Here is a 19,869-nt window from a genome sequence, read left to right as displayed (position 1 = left end):
CTGGTTAAGCTTATGGGGTGGTAGTTCCCAGGGTCTGTAGTGGAGCCTCCCTTGTGGAGTGGGACCACTGTTGCTGTACGCCAGTGTTCAGGTACATATCCTGTAGTAAGTCTAAGGTTAAATGACATTTTTATATGCGGGTTTAGCTCCTCTTGGAGTTCACGTATCACGCAGCCAGGGATACCATCAGGTCCCATAGATGCTGTGTTTTTTGCTTTGCTGAGGGCGGTTCTCACCTTGACATCAGAGATGACAGTGAGGTTACATTCAGCTGGGATGAGTACTTCTTCTTTTGGAGGTGAGGGAGGAGAGAAATTTGCACTGAACCTATCTGCCAGAATGTTGGCAATATCTGTGGGTTCGGTAAATTTTTTGTCATTGTGCACTAACTCTGAGCATATCTGAGGGTTTCCGCCCAGGTTTCTAACATAACTGAAGAATGCCTTGTGGTTATCTTTAGTGTCCTTGGTGATTTTTCTCTCAAAGTTGGCCTTGGATGTTTTTATGAGAGAATGTAGCTTTCTACTAGTGCTGATCAGAGATGCCTTCCCTTAATGGGATTTTGCTCTGTCTTGCAGTAGCTTCCTTCTTTTGTTATGCAATTTGTTTATGGGTGGGGTCCACCAGACAGGACGCTCTCCTTTGATAGAGAGGGTCTTGGTTTTATTAGGGATTGCACGATCCATGCATTCTTGGAGATGTCTGTAGAAAGCATTTGTGTAGGATTCAGCATTGTGGGATGTGGTTTCCATTGGCCCTGTGGGCTTAAATGATACCATCTCAGTCTTGAGAAGTGTAAAGTCGGCTTTTGAGAAGTTTCTCACTGTAGTCTTTTGTGCTGGGGGTGGAGGTGGTAAATGTATATCCAGGGTGATTAGTTTGTGGTCAGATCTCACCAGTGAGGGGAATACTTCCGGTGTGGAGCATTTTGTCCCCATGTTTGTGATGATCAGGTCTAGTATATCATCCCCCCTTGTGGGAGAGGTGACTAGCTGTTCCATTGCATTTGAGTTTATGAATTCCAGGAACCTTTGGGCTAGGGTGTTACGGCTAGAATAGTGCAGCCAGTCTATGTTAGGGTAGTTGAAGTCTCCCAATATGATGGCATTTGGTGAGACATTCATATCTTCCAATGTCTTCAGGAAGGCTGAGTGGGGTTCTTGAGATTGGGAAGGTGGTCTGTAACATGCAACCAGTTGTATAGCAGTTTTGCCTACGGTTAGCTGCATCTGGATGGTCTCCGATGCTTCATGAGCTGCCACTAACCTGGAGGTGTGGGTATCCTTGATGAATATGGACACTCCCCCTCCCTTTGTGGTTCGGCCCGGGTTTTGGGGCCGAAAAGCATGATACGAGGTAAAGCCTGGTAGTGCTGGGATGCTCTCAGGAGTCTTGAACCAGGTCTCTGTTACAGCTCAAACATCGATGTTCTCCATACTGAGGAGTGCTTCGAGAGCCTGCATCTTGAGATTTAGACTTATGGCGTTGAGCAGCATTACCCTTATTTTTTTTCCATTTTTGTTTTCTAAGGAGGTAGGTTCATCTTTTGAGCCTTGCCTAAAAAAGGCACTATGGGGGGTGGCAAGTGCCTTAGCCAATATCTGTGAGGGCTCTGCTCAGGGTCAGGGTCATACAGCCTGGGCTACATAATCAGAGAGCTCCTCTATGTCTCTTTTCATGTAGTCTACCTTCTCCTCCTGTCTGGTCTTGCCAGTCCTGAGCTGAGAGAGAGTTCAGCCCTGAGAGAGAGTTCAGCCTCCAGTTTGTTTATATAGTTGCATCTCTCACATGTATTTGTGTTTGTTGGGAGGAGAGGTTGTCTGTGTACATGAGACAATTATAGCATTGTCTCAAGATTCCCAGATTAACCAGCTGAACAGGAGAAATGGATGTAGTGCTACTTAAGTTTGAGAGTGCTTACTTAGAAGAGAAGCTTTGAGAACAAGTGCTATGCTTATAATAGTAGACTGGTTATTCTAAGAGTAGAGCTTTCTAAGGGAAAATTTGAAAAACAGGGACTCAAAAAGAGCTAGAAATGGTCCAAAACAACCAATTACTACAGCTCTTGTGCTGAGGTCACTCCTTCAGGGACAGATAGGCTGCTCAAGGCTCCCCACTCCCACTGGTGAGCAAAGAAACTTCCTTCTATCCAAGTAAGGTAATGGACAACACAGGAACTACACCACAGCCCAGAATACAGCAAAGCCTGTAAACTGGTCTAAACTAGTTGAGGAGAGGTGGGAAAACAAGGATTATTTTTTTGTTTTGTTTTTAGATAGAAAACACACAGAAATACAGAAGGCAGTAATAAATCAGTTACACAGGCTAGCACACTTTAGTGGGCAGCCTCAACAGTTAAATTAAACAAACAACAGATTTTCGATCAATTTTCGACCAGGTAAAATTTTAAGTGCAGATACTATATAATGCAGCAAACAGTTAAAAAAACAGTATAAGCTTGTTCAAAATAAGCAAGAGAAGGTATTCCAAGTAAAAAACAGAAAAAAATACTTAAATCTGGAAAGTAGTCACTTTTCTCAGTTCTCTGTAGCTAGGACCACTCTGCAAGACCACGTGGAGCTGTCTCTGAATTTTGAATCTCTTTAGGAAAAGAGGCATCCCTCATTGTTTCTTTACCAGAAACTACTCTACAATAAAGGATCAGTAGCCTGAATTAAACCCAGAGTCACTCCCAGTAAAATACTCCTATCCAAAGAAATTTGAGGAGGAGTAGGTGCGTTTGGTTTTATGTTTCTTTATGACAGGAGAATTTGGGCCAACTATGTTATTAATGTCAGCCTGCTGCTTCCCCAGGGATGGGCACAGCATTCTGACATAACAAGAAAAACGTTCCGTGTTCCTTCTCCCAAGACTGACAAGAGTGGCTGTTCCTTGCCCACTGAGGGGATTTCACCAGCCGCAGAAGACATGGCTAACCCCCAGTCCATAGTGGCTGTAGCCACTACACCAGTAGGATTTGGAGTTAAAGGTGAGTGGTCTGAGGTACACCAAATGACCCCAGCAGAACCATGCACCTGTGGCTCAGTCAAATTGTTAGCCTGATGTGGTGGCTAATGCTTTTTACTTAACATTTTCTTTTTTGTGGCTGGAAGAAGGACTGACTGTAGGACCAACATTCATTTCCTTGGTCAAGCCAAAAATGCCAGTAGACCTACCAATCCATACAAGTTTCTTTTTTGACAGAAACACAGTAAGAAGCATATTAAAACACTATGGCAGCCAAACCCACAATGGAAAATTAAACATAGTTTCTCCACAGACAGTATCTTGTCTGTTAGTTTATACTACTATAAAACGGACGGAAAAAGAGTGCTCCGTTTAAAATTACATTACATTCTCGAGACAGAAATAACTTTCCTTAAGAGAAAAGTAATAAAACATCAGTAAATATAAGAAAATGGAATTTTTTTCCTCCAAAGGGAATTTATTTGCCCACTAAAGGAACATGCCTAGCATCGATTCTCAAAAGCTTCAGAGGAGTGTACTCTTCATCTGCAGTAAAGGTCTGAAGGGCATTGTGTGTCCCAACTTGTCTTTTAGTCAGCTCATCTCGAGCTGTTTGACAGTTTGGGCACATGGAAGGTGCACTGAAGTTTTGGAAGCTGGCTGGCTGTTATATCCTTGGCAGGATATAATCCTGTAGAGCTAAGGCTACTACATTGATCAATATGAAGAACATCCGTTGTGTTAATCATTACCTGTTTACAACACAAGACCATAGATTGTTTTTGTCTGTTCTGAAGATGAGCTGTCCTGTGGTGTAAGGCCCGCTTTACTCATGATCACTGCACTCCCATAAACTATTCTCTATTCCCACCATCCCCCCTACTATATTTTTAAATATCTCTTACTTCTCCCACAACCAGATGTTCTTCGTGTTTCACTGTTGCAGTCATCACATTTGGGTTATCCCTGCCAGGGTAGCCCTCGGCCGGTCCGAATACCAGAGACTTAGTATTTCTGTGTCGGTTGCTGTCGCTTGAGGACTGAAGTCAGGTCATCCGTGGTATAAAGTAAGGCATCCGACGCCATTACATCAGTCTTTCTTGCCATGGAACCTGAAGCAGAAGCAGTTCGCATGAGTGCTGAATTGAAGTTGAAGTCTTCTAAAGCTAAGTACCCCATTGAGGATCCCTTTTTCTTGCACTAGCCAAAGTCAGAAAAAGTTAATTGTCTCGCCTGTGGAAAGCAAATACCACAAGAGATGTCCACTCTTACTGCATCACTTCTCTAGGCCCAAACCATGACAGCCCCTGTTGCCGCTTCTGTGCTTTGTTTAATGCTAGAACTATTCATCGTCGGGCCCTTATTGTAGCCAGATATTTTTGATTACAGTCCTCGAATTCTGATATGGCTTTGGTAAGCCATCCAACAGCAGATATTCCAAAAAAACATAAAGATAAAGACAGAGACAGACTGCACAGGTCCAAACCTACTGATGACGCTTCCGTTAAGCTAGTTGTCAGTCCTCCGGTTACTCAGTGAGGCACTTTTCACAGCCCTTGATGCCCACTTCAGTTGATTTGCAGGCTGCTACCGCGACCCTTTCGGAGTGTGGTATGCTGCAAAACTCTTCTTCGTCTAAGGAGCCTGCCGTCATCTCTACCTTGGATGGGTCCGGAGCCTCTGAGCAGGCACTGGCTTCAGAAGAAGTCCTTCGCACCACTGAATCTCTACTCAAACCAACATCTTCTTTTGCAACTACCATTCTTTCGAAAACAACCAAATTCCTTAGGTCCAGGGTTCAAACCACACCCAAGAAACTGACTACCTTGCCTCAGTCTCAAATGCTTAAAATGGCAGAAGACCTTATCATGCTGATCAGGGGAAGCCAAGCTACCCCCTCAAAAAGGAAAAGAGATCTGTCCCCAATAATTTTGTCTGAACAAGAAGTCAGATGAATCTGATGCATCTGACTATGAAGACATGCAACCCCTCTCCACTTATGAAGATTCTGATGCAGAGGAATCCATTCTTTCAGCCTCTCCCCAGTAGATTTTTCCTTTGGAGAAACCATGTATACTTTAAGGGAGCATTTACAATGGGAGAGTCAGGACTATCCTTAGTCTAAAAAGAGACTCTGGGAATTCCTGGACCTTCTGCAAGACAGACCCTTGGCCATCTCTCCAGTCCTGGATGTGGCAGATAATGTTTTCCTTGAATCCAGCTTGACTCCTCGTACCCTACCTCCTGCTCCCAGAAAACCAGACAGGTACTACAGAGTCCCTGACTCTCACAAATATCTTTTTAAAAATCCTACAGCTGACTCTGAGGTAATTTCTCAAGGGCCTAAAGGGATTAAAGCAACCTCTGCTAAGAATCCCACCCCCTTAGACAGGGATTCTCGAGCATTGGACAAATGGGGTAAAAAAGTATACACCTCAGCTACTCTTGCTACCAGGGCACTAAATTGTCAGTTCCATATGCTTAAATATCAGCAACATACCTTGGAACTTCTTAAACAAAAAATGTCTTCCTTTCCTGCTTGGGCAGAATCTAAAGATTTACAAGACTTAATGCATTGTGCAAGTTAAGTAACTAAACACACTTTGCACTGTGGTTTTGATGCCCTATAAGCTTCTTGCAGGGCAGCAGTCAGTGCATCTGTCATTAGAAGACATACATGCATGGCTTAAGGAACAACCCCTGCCAGAGCATGTCAAATCTAAATTGTTGGATGCCCCCTTGCACAAAGATAACTTATTTGGCGCTAAGGCAGAAGAGGTCTTAAAAAAGATGGAAGAAAAAGCAAAATCTATGCAGTTAAATATTTCTTCCAGGTCCAGCCCCATCCCCCTAGGTTCAGCAGGCATTGTCCCTCCAAGCACTGGTCCTTTCCTGCTCCGAGTAAACAGGCTCAGCCTAGGCCCCGTAGAAGCAGACCCCCCAAATAGCAGCCCCAGGGAATGCAGAGATCTAAGCAGTGGACTACCTCCACTTCAAAACCAGGGCGTTCTAAGCCACCCCCTTGTGGTAAGAACTCACAATGACTCACCTCCTCCCCACCTCCCCTCTGCCCACCTTCACTTATCCCTAGGATGAAAACTCTCCTTTCATTCAAGCACCTGCGCCATTACCAAGGACCAATGGGTTCTGAACATTGTGTCTCAGGGATACAGATTCTCCTGCCACACTCTTCCAACCCCAATAGGGTTCCCAGATCTACCACCAGATTAGTGGGCAGAGGCTCAAAAGCAAATCCATTCCCCTACTTAGACAACTATCTTATTCAGGCAGGCAGCCAGAAAAAGCTGCTCAAGCACCTGGCCTTTGTAAAGAACCTACTAACCTCCCTAGAGTACACAATCAATGAAAAAATCAAAACAGGTCCCCACCCAAAGGATAATCTTACTGGGAGCAAGTCTGGGCACTGCATCCCAGATGGCATACCATACACCAGAGAAACAAACTTTCCTGTCAGCCTACTTCTCTTAACTGGCCACCAAGCCCCAGCTTTCTGCAAGGAAAATCCTGCAAGCTCTGGGGTTCATGGCATCTTGCATACTCCTCATTCCATATGCCAGACTGCATATGAGGAAACTTCAGTGGTACCTAAAGAGCCTTTGGTATCAACACTCTCAAGAACTGGAAACTCTTCTACCTATAATTCCTTGCCTCAGAAAGGAATTTCTTTGGTAGGCAACAGCATGCCCCCGCATCAAGGGACTGCCCAGACCCTCACCACAGATGCATCAGACTACAATTGGGGTGCACACCTGGACGGCAGGTGCATACAGGGCCAATGGAGCCCACAGCAAATCCCCCTGCACATCAGTCAAAAAGAGATGATGGCTGTGCAGCATGCCTTGATAGCTTTCAAACCTCTTCTCTCTCCAGGGGTTCTCCTGATCAAAACAGACAACACCACTATGATGCTGTATATCAACAAGCAGGGAGGGACTCGCTACTACCCTCTATGCAGGTTGGCCATGACCCTTTGGCTCACAGCCTCTTCCATGCAACTACACCTGTTAGCACAATACCTACCAGGCTCTCTCAACTCCCTGGCAGACCAATTAAGCAGAAACCTTCTGGACCCACATGAGTGGCAGCTCAACAGAAGTACCTTCACCCTAATAACTCAGAAATGGGGAACCCCGAAGGTCGACCTCTTCCCTCCCACACCAACCATCAGCTCAGCAAATTCTGCACCTGGGAGCATGACTGCATGGCTTGGAAAGTGGATGCCTGTACTTCCCCTGGGTCAACCTCTCGGTCTATGCCTTTCCTCCCCTTCCTCTCATCCCCAGGGTACTGCTTAAAATAAGGGAGGAAACACCAAGGACCATTCTTATAGCACCAGACTGGCCCCAACAGCACTGGTAGGTACCCCTTGCTGCTCAACCTGTCCCCGCTGCCTCCATGGCATCTTCCACAGATTCCAAACCTCATAACCTAGAGGGAAGGCAAATTCATGCGTCCCCAATTGCAGACACTCATTTTGGCAGCTTGGCTTATTCCCTGACCATGAACCAATCTGCCATCCTCAGTAAAAAGGTTCTGGATGTTATCTTTGAGGTCAGATGCCCTAGCACCAGAAAGTCTTATGCAGATAAATGGAAAAGGTTCTGCACCTGGATCCAGGCTAAGGGGGCCAATATGGCACAGCCCTCCATCCCTCTCATCCTGGATTACTTAGCTGACCTACTATACAGTGATCTCTCTCTCTCTTCTCTATACAAAATCATGCCTCTTCTATTTCTGCTCATTTTTCCACAGAGCAGCCCCTTTTTCTCACACCCTTTGATCAAACAGTTCCTCAGAGGGGCCTAGCAACCTGAGGCCCCCCAGAAGGGCACCAACACTGGCTTGGAACCTTAACTTTGTCTTGGAAAATCTCACCCTGCCTCCTTTCAAACCAGCTTCTTCTGCAGAGCTAAAATTTCTCTCCTGGAAGACAGCCTTCCTTCTGGCCATCACTTCAGCCAGAAGAGTATCTGAGCTGCAAGCACTCATGGCTGTGGAACCCTTCATCATCGTCCATGCAGACTGGGTATCCCTCAGAACTAACCCATCCTTCATGCCCAAGGTGGTGTCCAGTGTGGCTCTCAACCAATCCATTCATTTGCCCACTTTCTTTCCTAATCCCCAGAACAAGGGGAAAGGATTCTTCACTCTCTAGATGTCCACAGACAGCTCAGATACTATCTGGACAGAACTAAATCATTCAGAAGGTCTGATCAATTGCAGGTTAGCTTTGCTAAAAGGGCAGAAGGCAAAGTCATCTCCAAGCAAACCATTTACAAATGGATAGCACACTGCATCCATTTCTGCTACAAATAGCATGGTAATCCCTCCCCCCAGGGGGTCAGGACGCACTCCACTAGAGCAGCCTCCACCTCTGCAGCTTTCCTCAGAGGAGTCCCCACCAGTGACATCCTGGAGGCTGCCACCTGGACATCTGTTCACACTTTCACAAAGTATTACCACCTGCTCTCTTCTCCAAATCTAGGGCAGGGTTTGCCTCAGCAGTCTTGCAGGGCATCCTAGCCAGCCCCTAGCTTCCTTGGCTGCCTCCACCCATTTCCTCAGCTTTGGGAATCTACCCAAATGTGATGATTGCAACAGTGAAACACGAAGAACATAGTACAGTTGTGCACACTTAACATAAATGTAGATGTTCAAGTGTATTCACTGTTGCAGTCCTGGTTTCCCTCCCTCCACCCCCCTTTTTTCTATTTCCCCTTTTATTACCATTCTTCCTTGTTCTCTTTTCCTCACAAGGGACATATTGGTATTTATTTTCCACTGGTGGTGTTCTTCCACCAGAACCTAGTCGCCAGTTTGGGGGCACCTAACAGTTTAGGGCAAGAAAAATACTAAGACTCTGGTATTCGGGCCAACTGAGGGCTACCTGCAGGCAGATAACCCAAATGTGATGACTGCAACAGTGAATACACTCGAACATCCACATTTATGGTAGGTGTACACAACTGTACTTTTTCAGTTAACCCATACCACTTTGTTCTCCTTATTGTTAGGTAATTAAAATCTCTCCAGCTTTCTTTTACTATATCTACCCAATCCATTACTCTCTCTTCCATAATCTTCCTTCCTCTATAATCCTTCTGTGGCCTACCATCTTAATTTCTCTGTTATCTCTCTTAACACAGGGAATGTCATACCACATTAGCAATTCTCCTCTCTTACTTACCTCTCCTAGCAATTTTTCTCCAGGCAACCAATGCACAGCTTTATCATTATGTAGTGGTAGCCAGCCTTTTCACTATCTCATGCCATAAATTTTTAAAATATAGCCATATCAATGAAAAATTCAAACCTTATTATTGATATTATACTTTAAAAAAAATGAAAAAAGGCATTGAGGACAAATTCCCTGCAATCGCATTTCAATACACTGTCCCTCAGTGGAGATTTATACCCAAACCCAGGCCAATTTTGTCACAACCAACATAACTTGCAGCTCAACATCTTCAGCCTCTTCCTTTCCTACTTTTGACTAAATAAAACTTTCCTACTTTTGACTACATAAAAATAGCCTGCTGCTACTAAATTTAAATCTTAGAAACATCTGCGGTAAGCTATCTGATTCGTATGCCAGTATTGCAGCATACACTCATGATGTACTGTTAACCACATAAATCTAGCTAAAACCCAGCACTACAAATCAGGAAGTCCTTCCTTCAGGATACAATATCCTTAGAAAAGACTGGCAACAAAAAAGCAAGGGATGTAGAAATTATTTACAATAACAACTTCACACTGACAGCATATCCAAACACCTACCCTAGTTTTGCAAATGCAGAATTCATCTCTCTCTCCTCAAAATTAACAAAAACAAGTCTATCTGTATTGTTGATTACATCTGGTGACCACTTCCCATTAGTTCGACATCTTATACTGGATCTCACACAATATCTCCCATGAAACTATTATGTTAGGTGACTTCAGTATCGACTAGCCGCTTATTAACTCTGCACCGCCCCCCCCCCCACAGACACACACAAAGACCTGAACATAAATCTCTTCAACTTCACCCAGTAGACAAGAGGTCCAGTAGACACTCAGCCGTAGACTGCAGTCTCTCCACCACCCCAAACCATATCAAAACGTCAGGTTACCTGACATTATCAGCAACTATTTTCCTATCTTCGCTCTAAGACATGCACATCACCCCCATAGACACATAACATAAACCTAAGACATGCACATCACAGACACAGTCACATAGCTTGCAACCTAGTATGTAATCACTCCTAATTTAACAAAGCCACCTTTACAACCTACATCTACAAATATAACTGGAACATTCTTAAAATCTTATCCCTAGATGATGAACTTGCCCTTATTAGAAACAAAAACTATTCCCCTTCTTACCAGTTTCATTTGACATGCATTAAGGTTCATTTCCAGGTCACATGCTGTTCAGTATGCTTGCTAACAACATCCACAAAGCAGTTCCATATTCATAATTTGCTCAATATCCAAATGATGCCACCCTTGAATGTACAGCTCAAAGCCTTACCCATCTTCAGAAACTCACAGAAAACTCCTTCACCTCAACTGAATCCTGATGAACAGACCACTGAGTTCTGTTAAATGCAAAAAAAAAAAAAAAAAAATTATGCTTTTTCTCTCCAAACCCTTTTTTCCCCAAAACAAACTTTCTGTAGGGTCTATGTTAAATGTTCGAACATCCAAAATGTCGAACATTACATGGTCGAGACCAAATGTTTGACATTTGGATGTTTGAACATAAAAAAAAAAAAAAAACTCAGAAAAAAACACTTTAACAGTGTAGGCGGGGGGCAAGCCCCCCTGTGCCCTCCACACCCCCCTACTTAAATATGCCAACTCCGAGACTGCACTTCAGTGCAAAAAAGGGAAATTCTCCCTATCTGCACCGTACGGTGCCATTGAAAGTCTATCTTCGAACACTCAAAATTTCGAACGTTTGGTCTCGACCATGTAATGTTCGAAAATTTGTGTGTTCAAAGATTTGACAGGTACCCCTTTCTGTATACATTCAGTAAACAATGCAGTAATTGAGACTGCATCCAACACAAACATTTTTAGGGTAACTCTTGATAACTTAAAATTTGACCTATACATCTCTCAAGCCATCAAAAAACTCATGAAAAGCTTGGTTTCCTCTATTGATTTAAACTTTTTTTCATAGACTTCTCTAGAAAAATGCTGGCATCTTACTTCTGTATGCATCACCTATTTTTACCAGTCTACATATGACTTAAACTTGCAGTCTACTAAAACAATATAGCTAAATTTGCATGTAACATACTTAACAGTAACCACCACTGCCTAGTTCTGAGACAACTAAACTTGCTAGAATTACTGTCATCTAGTAATTGCTCACAGTATTATACACAAACCTGAAAACTGTCCCTGTCTGTAACACATTAACCTAAAACAGCACTTTAACCCATCATGGCTATGTTGCTCTCACCCTGACTAATCCACACTTTCTCATTATCATACCCATCTTCCCTTACCTCCCAGACTCCCACTTGTTCACACCTACCTCCCCTTACCCTCCACAGTCCCCTATTCTTACTCTCTTCTCTCACTTCACTATCCCTTTTCCTCCCAGACTCCCTTTCTCACTCTGTTTTACACCACATTCTTACTCTGCATCTTGCACCACATTCTTACTCTGCGTCTCGCACCACATTCTTACTCTGCGTCTCGCACCGCATTCTCACTCTGCGTCTCACACCGCATTCTCACTCTATGCCTCGCATTCTCACTCTGCGTCTCGCACCGCATTCTCACTCTGCGTCTCGCACCGCATTCTCACTCTGCGTCTCGCACCACTTTCTCACTCTGCGTCTCGCACCACTTTCTCACTCTGCGTCTCGCACCACTTTCTCACTCTGCGTCTCGCACCACTTTCCCACTCTGCCTCGCACCACTTTCCCACTCTGCCTCGCACCACTTTCCCACTCTGTCGCACCACTTTCCCACTCTGCGTCTCGCACCACTTTCCCACTCTGCGTCTCGCACCACTTTCCCACTCTGCGTCTCGCACCACTTTCCCACTCTGCGTCTCGCACCACTTTCCCACTCTGCGTCTCGCACCACTTTCCCACTCTGCGTCTCGCACCACTTTCCCACTCTGTTTCGCTTCACATTCTCACTGTCCATCTCACACACGTTCTCTCTCCATCCTGCACACATTCTCACTCTCCCCTCACCACTCCTCTAATCTTAACTTGGACTACCTGCTTCATTCTCTTCACCTACATACAATACCTATCATTTTAACAGTCTTAGCTTATTGCACTCTCTTCATCCACCTCAACTCCCCATGATTATTTTTTTCTTTTTAACCTCTATAATAGCATCTCTACTCCTTACAGTTTCAAGATTTCTCTTCCTCCTATTTTTCCCATTTGATCCGTATACTATTTCTTCCTACTATCTTGCTTTACTGCACATTTATTTCTCAACTTTACATATTTATAAGTTTTAGTGCAAAAGTTTTAAGTTGCATATACCCCCTACCCAGTGTTATGTGCCAAGTATGTTTTATTTCTCTAACGCTGAACTTACTTTACTGTTTTACCAAAAATGTCTGTGTAAGCCCTTGCATGCTCCACTGTATATTTTTTGCGTTTATATTCTGTAACTAAAGAATTATGCTAGAGATTTTCTCCCAGGGTCCCCACTGAAAAAGGGACCTGCTGCCCACTCAGACTCAACCAGTAAAGAAATGCAGTAATACATAAACAAGTCTTCTGCACCTTTTTGAATCACTTGTAAGGAGAACTCGAGAGAAAGGCAGAAATAAGAAGATGCTAAAATAAGGAGATAGTTTCTCTGTTGCAAAATAGGCACTGTAATCTCTTTGTGTTGCATCTCATATGAAAAAATCCATACAAGAAGTAGTTAGAACCACCCAACAAAGTTAGTATTTACATCTTGGGCCTTATTTAGGAAGTTATCAACAAGAAATGCATGCATTTAATGTGAGTCTGCTGTTTGGCAAACCCGGTTTGTCAGGCTTTACAACATAACCTCAAATGATGCAGTGAAACAGGAACCAACCAAGGAAAGACCAAAAGATTTTAAAATTTTAATCCAAATTTTAAGCGCTTTCGTCCTCAAATACACAGGACTTTATCAGAACAAATGGTAAATGTTCCCAAAGTCTTTAAATAACCCCACCCATCACCACCAATAATTTCTAAGAGATGCATTATGAAAATGACTAAAATCAGTGCATTTAAATGACATAATATAAAACAATCTAATGTATGTAAATACAAAGTAAATAAAAAAATTTAAATTCAGTTTCATTCTTAATAATTCTGTGATTTAACAGATCTCATTTTAAGAAGGGGTGCAAAAGGAGCTGCTTCATTAATACTTGGATAGTTATGCGCATTAAAACGTAACTGCCAAAGGAGCTCTTTGTATTCTGTAAGGGTCTCCCATGTACCAACTGTAGCATCTCTAGGCACAACTTCTAAAATACCAAAAAGGCAATTTTTAAAAGATATACAACTTGGGGAATGTTCATATAATGCATTTTTAGGGTTAGCCTTGGTGATGTCATGTAAATAGTCATACATTTTTTTTTCAAGGAACATTGTCTTTCCTACATAAAATACCATAGCATTTTTTTGCATAACTTGAGTTGCTGCCAGGCTTTACAACATAGTCATTCCCAGAACAGGATGGGCTACTCTGAAGGGTATACCATAACAAAATTCCACCTGCCAGGTTCATGGAGGGATTGTGAGATTCTACATAAATGTTATGCATAAATTATGAAATGATTCTTTAATAGGATATTGCATTTGACTGAGACACATACTTTACCAATAAAGCAATGAGAGTATTTCAGCCTTCCATCACCCTGCATTTTGCCACAGTTGTATATAGTTGTAGTGTATCATTTGAATACTTGCTAGTGCTTTCAAGGTTCGCAGTCCCTTGATGGCTGTTTTTTTAAATTAACACTGTGGGTTAATTTTCCTATTATCAGACTAGACAGGTTTCTTGCATAGAAGAATTAATAGTCACAAACTGGGCTCCCTTTTGAAAAGTTGATACTTGAAATGCTGAGTGCCAAAAAAAAAAGAAAAACCAGAGAACCCCCCCCATACCCCTCATATATATATATATATATATATATATATATATATATATATATATATATATATATATATATCAACTCTAAGATCATCATACCTCGGAGAAAAGAGAATATTCCAGGAACTGGCATCTTGGAATTAGTATATGCAAGTCTGTTCTTTCAGCCATTCAGTTTCTATGTTTCAGGACTTCCTCTAGTAGGTCCCAACATTTCAAACGGTTGCCCTCAAATTGATGTTACGTATTCCTGCTTGAGTTTCCAGTGGTACTCCTTCCTGCAGTCTGTCAGCCATTCATCCCTTCTTGGAACAAGAGCCAGACACAATCTTTTCCCAGACAGGGTGAGATCCCTATGGTCCATTTATTCCCTGAGCAGAGTAGGAACCTAGTCAGCCATCATTTCCCCCTCCGAAGCAAGAACCACTTGTTAGGGAGTGGACCAAGTCATGTGGCTAGAGAACTTAAGCTTTATCAATTGCCTTGTTTGTGACCCCCATGATGGGTGTTATGCATAGGTGTTGCCAACCATGCCTCTTCTAGTAGATTGAGCTGCCTCTGATGCGGACACAGTTGTCCAGTTCTACAAGAGAACAAAGTACAAATCTGTATCCCAGGGTAGGCACACTCATCCTCCTTACCCAGTGGCCTGGGTCACAGTGATGGCTTTAGCCATCTCTACCAGTAGATCCAGCAAAATATGAAGTCTGGTTTGTATATATTGGCTGAGATCGACACAGGTTTCCTTGACAGCAATACCAATGTATGTTAGTGATGCAGATTGGGTACTGCTGGAGAATTCTTACTGACAGCAGACAAAAGAAGGTAAGAGCACCCAGACTGTTATGAGTAAATGAGGAAGTACTTTCTAGACGATTTGTTGTTAAAGTGAGCCACCTACTCAACCATACTTTTTTTTTGTTTTAGTAAAATATGTTCATACAGTTGTATGATGCTTAGAAGACTAATCTAGTTTCAATTTTTCTTTTTAGGCAACAATGGATATCCCAGGCTTAAACCTCAGTCAGCAGGAATACTACCCTTATGTCTACTACAAGATTGACTGTAACCTGTTGGACTTTAAGTAGTGGAGTTTTGTCATCTTGTATTTTGTTTTGGCGTATGAACAGGAATGAAAGTGAATAAATACTACTCAATATACAAATCATTCTAACAGTACTTTTTAACTGTGGAGTAATCCACATTCTCCTAGCAGACCTTTGAATTATGTGAACTGTTGTGATCCCTCACCAAAGGCATCCACTTGAGAAAAGTGTGTGTTATAGTGCTTTTAATCAGTCAAGTATTATAAATATTCTTGGAAGAAGTTGAAAATTCTATTTATGAACTGAGTAGACTATTTAAACTAAAGGTCATTCTTCATATATGTATATGTCGTAGTGTGCTGTAATTGCATTCCCTTGCACTGTTCATTAGAAAAAGAAAACAGCTTAAAGAAAGAAAATATTGTAAACTTTGTATTATTTTATTCATTGTCTTTATTTGATACAAATATAGAGATATTTACGGTCTTACCATGAATTGTGATTATAAAAAGTATGTGATGTACAGTTTGTGTATTATTTGATGTTTTACTACGACAGTCTGCAAGCACTGGCAACATAAACATACAACAATAAAACAACTGTGCTAAATCTGCATGGTACTGTTGCTTTATTTATGTATATGTGGTGCACTCGTATCAGCTGTGCAGAAAAACATTATGTGAACACATTTGTTTTTGAATAGGTTGGTATTACTCAAGAGGGCTATACTTGTGTCTCTAAAAGATGCAGTCACTGATTCTTTTACCAGTGGTTGTACATCAAGTTAGATGTAAAGTTAAATCAATCTTATTTATTATGTTATTTTCAAGAATGGTGTTTTTATGTATAATTGTCTTGTATCTGAAAATGGCTTTAGCAAATCCTCAGTAAAAATGAGCAGTAGTCACATGCTTTTATATTGATAGTAAGAAGGTAAATCCTGAACACAAATTAGTTTCTGAATTATTATTAATGCTAACTTTTTAATTATAAAACATAAGGAAGAGCTTGGCTAACATTAGAAATCAGAACCTCTTTGGCTTTTATGGTTCAGCAGGGAGGAAGAAAATATTACAGAAGAATGAAACCTTAGAGAAGGTAAAAGTTTTAGAACGTGATACTCTCAAGGATGTTTTTGTATTAAAAGAAATAGTTAAAAGTTGTGACATAAACAGATGCAGAAAGAACTACCCACATTTTAATTACTTTTTGTTTTCCAGATATAAAAACTAAATTGTTTCTGTATACATAAAGTAAATTCTGCATTAAACACATCCCTGTTGCTGCAGTATGTTTTACTGTAACTATTCATAAGTCATAAATTGTAAAAATAACCACCTTTGAGAAGGTGGGAATGAGTCTTAAGTGAATAAGCTGGTTCCAATTGAAAAACAATGGGCGAGTTTCCAAAAGACTTGTTGTCAGTGTAAGTCTGTGCAGTTGCCGAAAGACTTGTTCTCATTTTAAGTGGATTTTCTTCAGTAGCAGGCTTGCACCGGGTCCATTACAAACAGTGGAAAAAATCTGATTTTATCTTGAATGTGAAAATAACCTACGGTCTGCCAAGTCATAGCTTATTAGGCATCAGTTCCACTAGCAAGTAACAAAAGATTGGTTAGCCTTAACCCACCTAAGTGTATCTTGGGGGACAGTATTGCCACATATGGGACCAGGGTACTTGTAGACAATGACCATGTCGGCATTCTTTATTGGGTGAAGATGCCCATCCCATCTTCTTTCATACTCAGTAAAGAATGAGCTGGTTTATTGTTTTGTATTTCTGAAAGAATCAATAAACTCATAGTAGACCAACAGCTTATTGAATTCAGTGGTGTATAACCTTTGTAAGTTCTTTGATCTATGCATACAGTAAATGGGACAAATGTTTTATTAGCAGGAACTTTTTATCCATCTGTAACCTTAAGTAAATTTTCTTGCCAGTGGATAGCATGGGTACACAGACACATTTGCAAACTGTTTAGAAAAACTTGTTTTTTTTTCTTATTCATAATGTTAACTAGGTATATATGAGAATTAATTTAAACTTGAACCAAAAGTGCATTTGTATCAGAAGAATCTGGCACAAAAAGCTTACTGACAGGCTCCCATTTTTAAGTTCCATCTAAAAACAAAAATAGCCAGATGAAAAGCTGAAATTTGTGACATGGTAATTCAATAAAAACAAGACTGTGTGTCCTTGTTTAGAATATGTTGCATATTATCTACCAGAGGGGCTTGTGTAGCCCCATAATGTAACTATTCATATAATGTGTAAAGGCAGTTCTCCTAACTGTAGGCAAACTTCCACATCCACAGTGAATTTGAATATATATTTTAGTAAAATAAATTCCAGTGTTGGTAAAAGACGTTATTTCAGGAGCTACTATTTTGTACCCATACTTAGATAGTTGGAATGAATGTGCCAACTCTTGGAGAAAAATCCCGCTCTCCTAATCTTTGAGTACCAGATGTAAGATGCAGACAGTGGTGGATTTTTAATTAAAAAATCAAGTGGAGGACAATTTTAAGATTTAAAAAAATTAATCCACCCTCCAAAGGATACACATAAGGTGATCCATTTATAAGCCAAACCTTTTATTTTATCATATGTGTATCATACTTGACTCTGAATTGCATTTGCTAAATTATGATAATATTGCCATCTACAAAACTAGTGCTGTAACTGCGTCTGCTTCAGTAGGTTCTGGATTGCATGCACTAGCATTACATTCTTAAATATGCTAGAGATAACTTTATATCCTGTTATCAGGTGCCAGGTTTGTTTAAGCACTAGTGAGCAATGCTCATTTGTGTGGTTACCAGTATGTGACCATCCAGCTTTTCAGCAGAAAGCCAAATTAGATTTTCTTTGCAACTTCAGAGTTGTGCATGTATATAAATATATATCAAGTGTATATTTGGTTGAGGTTGGTTTGTAGATTGAGTAAGTGCTTGTGTGTGAGAGTGCAGGATGTTTAAAAGTGGTGGTTGGTTATTTTGTGGGGAAAGATTTGTTGAGGCTGATTTTTTTAGTGTATGTTCTATGTGAGAAGGGTGTTTAAGGTAGCTGAATTTTTGCCAGCATTTATTTATATCTGTCATTACCATTTTTCAATGCCAGTAATGTCAGTAGTGCGTGAATACCAGTAATGTTTGTGAATGTGTTTTAGCGGTGTTGTATGTGTGACTATAGTGTCTGGGGAGAAGGTTTTTTTATGTATGTGGTAGGTATGTGTATGAATCTGGTAGTTTTTGTGGAAGGCCATACTACAAAGTGGAGCTGAAATTCCCTTTTGTCACTTTTGTATCATCTCTAAGTTAAAACAAAATGAAAATTCCAACAAAGCTGGAACTTCCACTGAGTGACCTCCCAAACCTCTTGTATCAGAGGCACATGGTATATATGCAAATGATCCTTATGAACATAGTGTTTCAGCTAATTGGCGATTCTGAATGCCCATGACTTGTTTCGTTGTTTTAATGGACAATTTCAGGCCAGTAAAGCCAAATCCCACTAGCTGTGGATATGCATATTTCGGCCTTGTTATGACCTCATCAGCACAAGCAGAGTGTTTGACTAAGCATATGAAACACAGGGCTGTTATACCCAATTGATGTCCATTATCATTAGGGTCACTGCAAAAATATCCCAAACAACAAACTAAAATAATGAGTGAGGAGGTCACTGAAAAAACAATCAGTAAAAACAAAATGAAAACTCCAGCAAAGCTAGAACTTCCACTGAGTGATCTCCCAAACCTCTTGTGTCAGAGGCACATGGGATATTTGCAAATGATCCTTATGAACATCAGGTGTTTCAGCTAATTGGCAAGAGAGGTACAAGAGGTTTGGGAGGTCACTCAGTGGAAGTTCAAGCTTTGCTGGAGTTTTCATTTTGTTTTTAATGATTGGTTTGTCAGTGACCTCACTCATTGTTTTAGTTTATCATCTCTAAGTTGGTATATGCAAAGCAGTAGAGGTGCGGGAGGTTTAACCCCCCCCCCCCCGCTGCACAAAACAGTATGTGGGTTTTTCCTTTTGTTTTGTTTTTTGTTTGTTTTTTCTTTTGTGTAATGTTTTCTGGGGGTTGTTTAGTTTTGCTAATTTGTTTCAATATGTTATACTTCCAGTGTTAGGTAAGTTTGCATACGTTTTGTCAGTGTTTTAGTATTCACTGTTTTTTGTTGTTGAGTAATCATGATATAGTCATATGTGTAGTGAGTGACACATTTTTTCACTCCCAAATAGTATTCGGGAGGCTTCAGTCATTTTTGATCACACACTTGGCAGTGAGCACTTGTTGCATTCATATCACTGGGCTACAGAAAAAATGAAAAAGATGGAATTAAGACTCCAGTGAACTAACAGTTAACTTGATATTTTGTAAACCTAGTAATTTTTCTTTTTAGTAAAATAAAGTAGGAATGAGCGAGTACAGCCATAATTCATTCCCAGCTTTTAGTTTTAATATTAAAGTACATCATATTTGGTATAAAATTTTGAGTAAAGTATGTTTAATATCAATAAAGTCTAGAATTTTGATAGCGTTATGCAGACAAACGACATGCCGTCTACTTAATTGAATACTTCAGTACAAAAATCAGCTTTTGCATCTAAGTACTTTGGGTTGTTATGTATAAGAAGAGATGTAATGTGATCCTATCTCGCCTACATTCTCTACAGATGGGTTCGGAGCCGATCCTTGGCTCCGACTCTGCCACTATAC

At 41.0% G+C, this 19,869-nt stretch overlaps 1 protein-coding gene across 1 annotated transcript in view; it reads left to right on the top strand.

Moving 5' to 3' along the window:
• Nucleotides 1-15,756, top strand: part of ATP6V1C1 (ATPase H+ transporting V1 subunit C1) — a 1,077,102-nt gene extending 1,061,346 nt beyond the window's left edge. Inside the window, exon 13 of the mRNA XM_044065676.1 lies at nt 15,090-15,756. Within this exon, the coding sequence (XP_043921611.1) occupies nt 15,090-15,185 (96 nt within the window). The 3' untranslated portion in view covers nt 15,186-15,756. The remainder of the gene's footprint in view (nt 1-15,089) is intronic.
• Nucleotides 15,757-19,869: the final 4,113 nt, after the last annotated feature.

The sequence above is a fragment of the Protopterus annectens genome, chromosome 3.part0 (assembly GCF_019279795.1).
Source record: "Protopterus annectens isolate FY-2018-M chromosome 3.part0, PAN1.0, whole genome shotgun sequence".
Taxonomy (NCBI): domain Eukaryota; kingdom Metazoa; phylum Chordata; order Ceratodontiformes; family Protopteridae; genus Protopterus; species Protopterus annectens.
The sequence above is the reverse complement of the archived record's forward strand: the minus strand, read 5'-3'. Positions and strand labels throughout refer to the sequence as shown.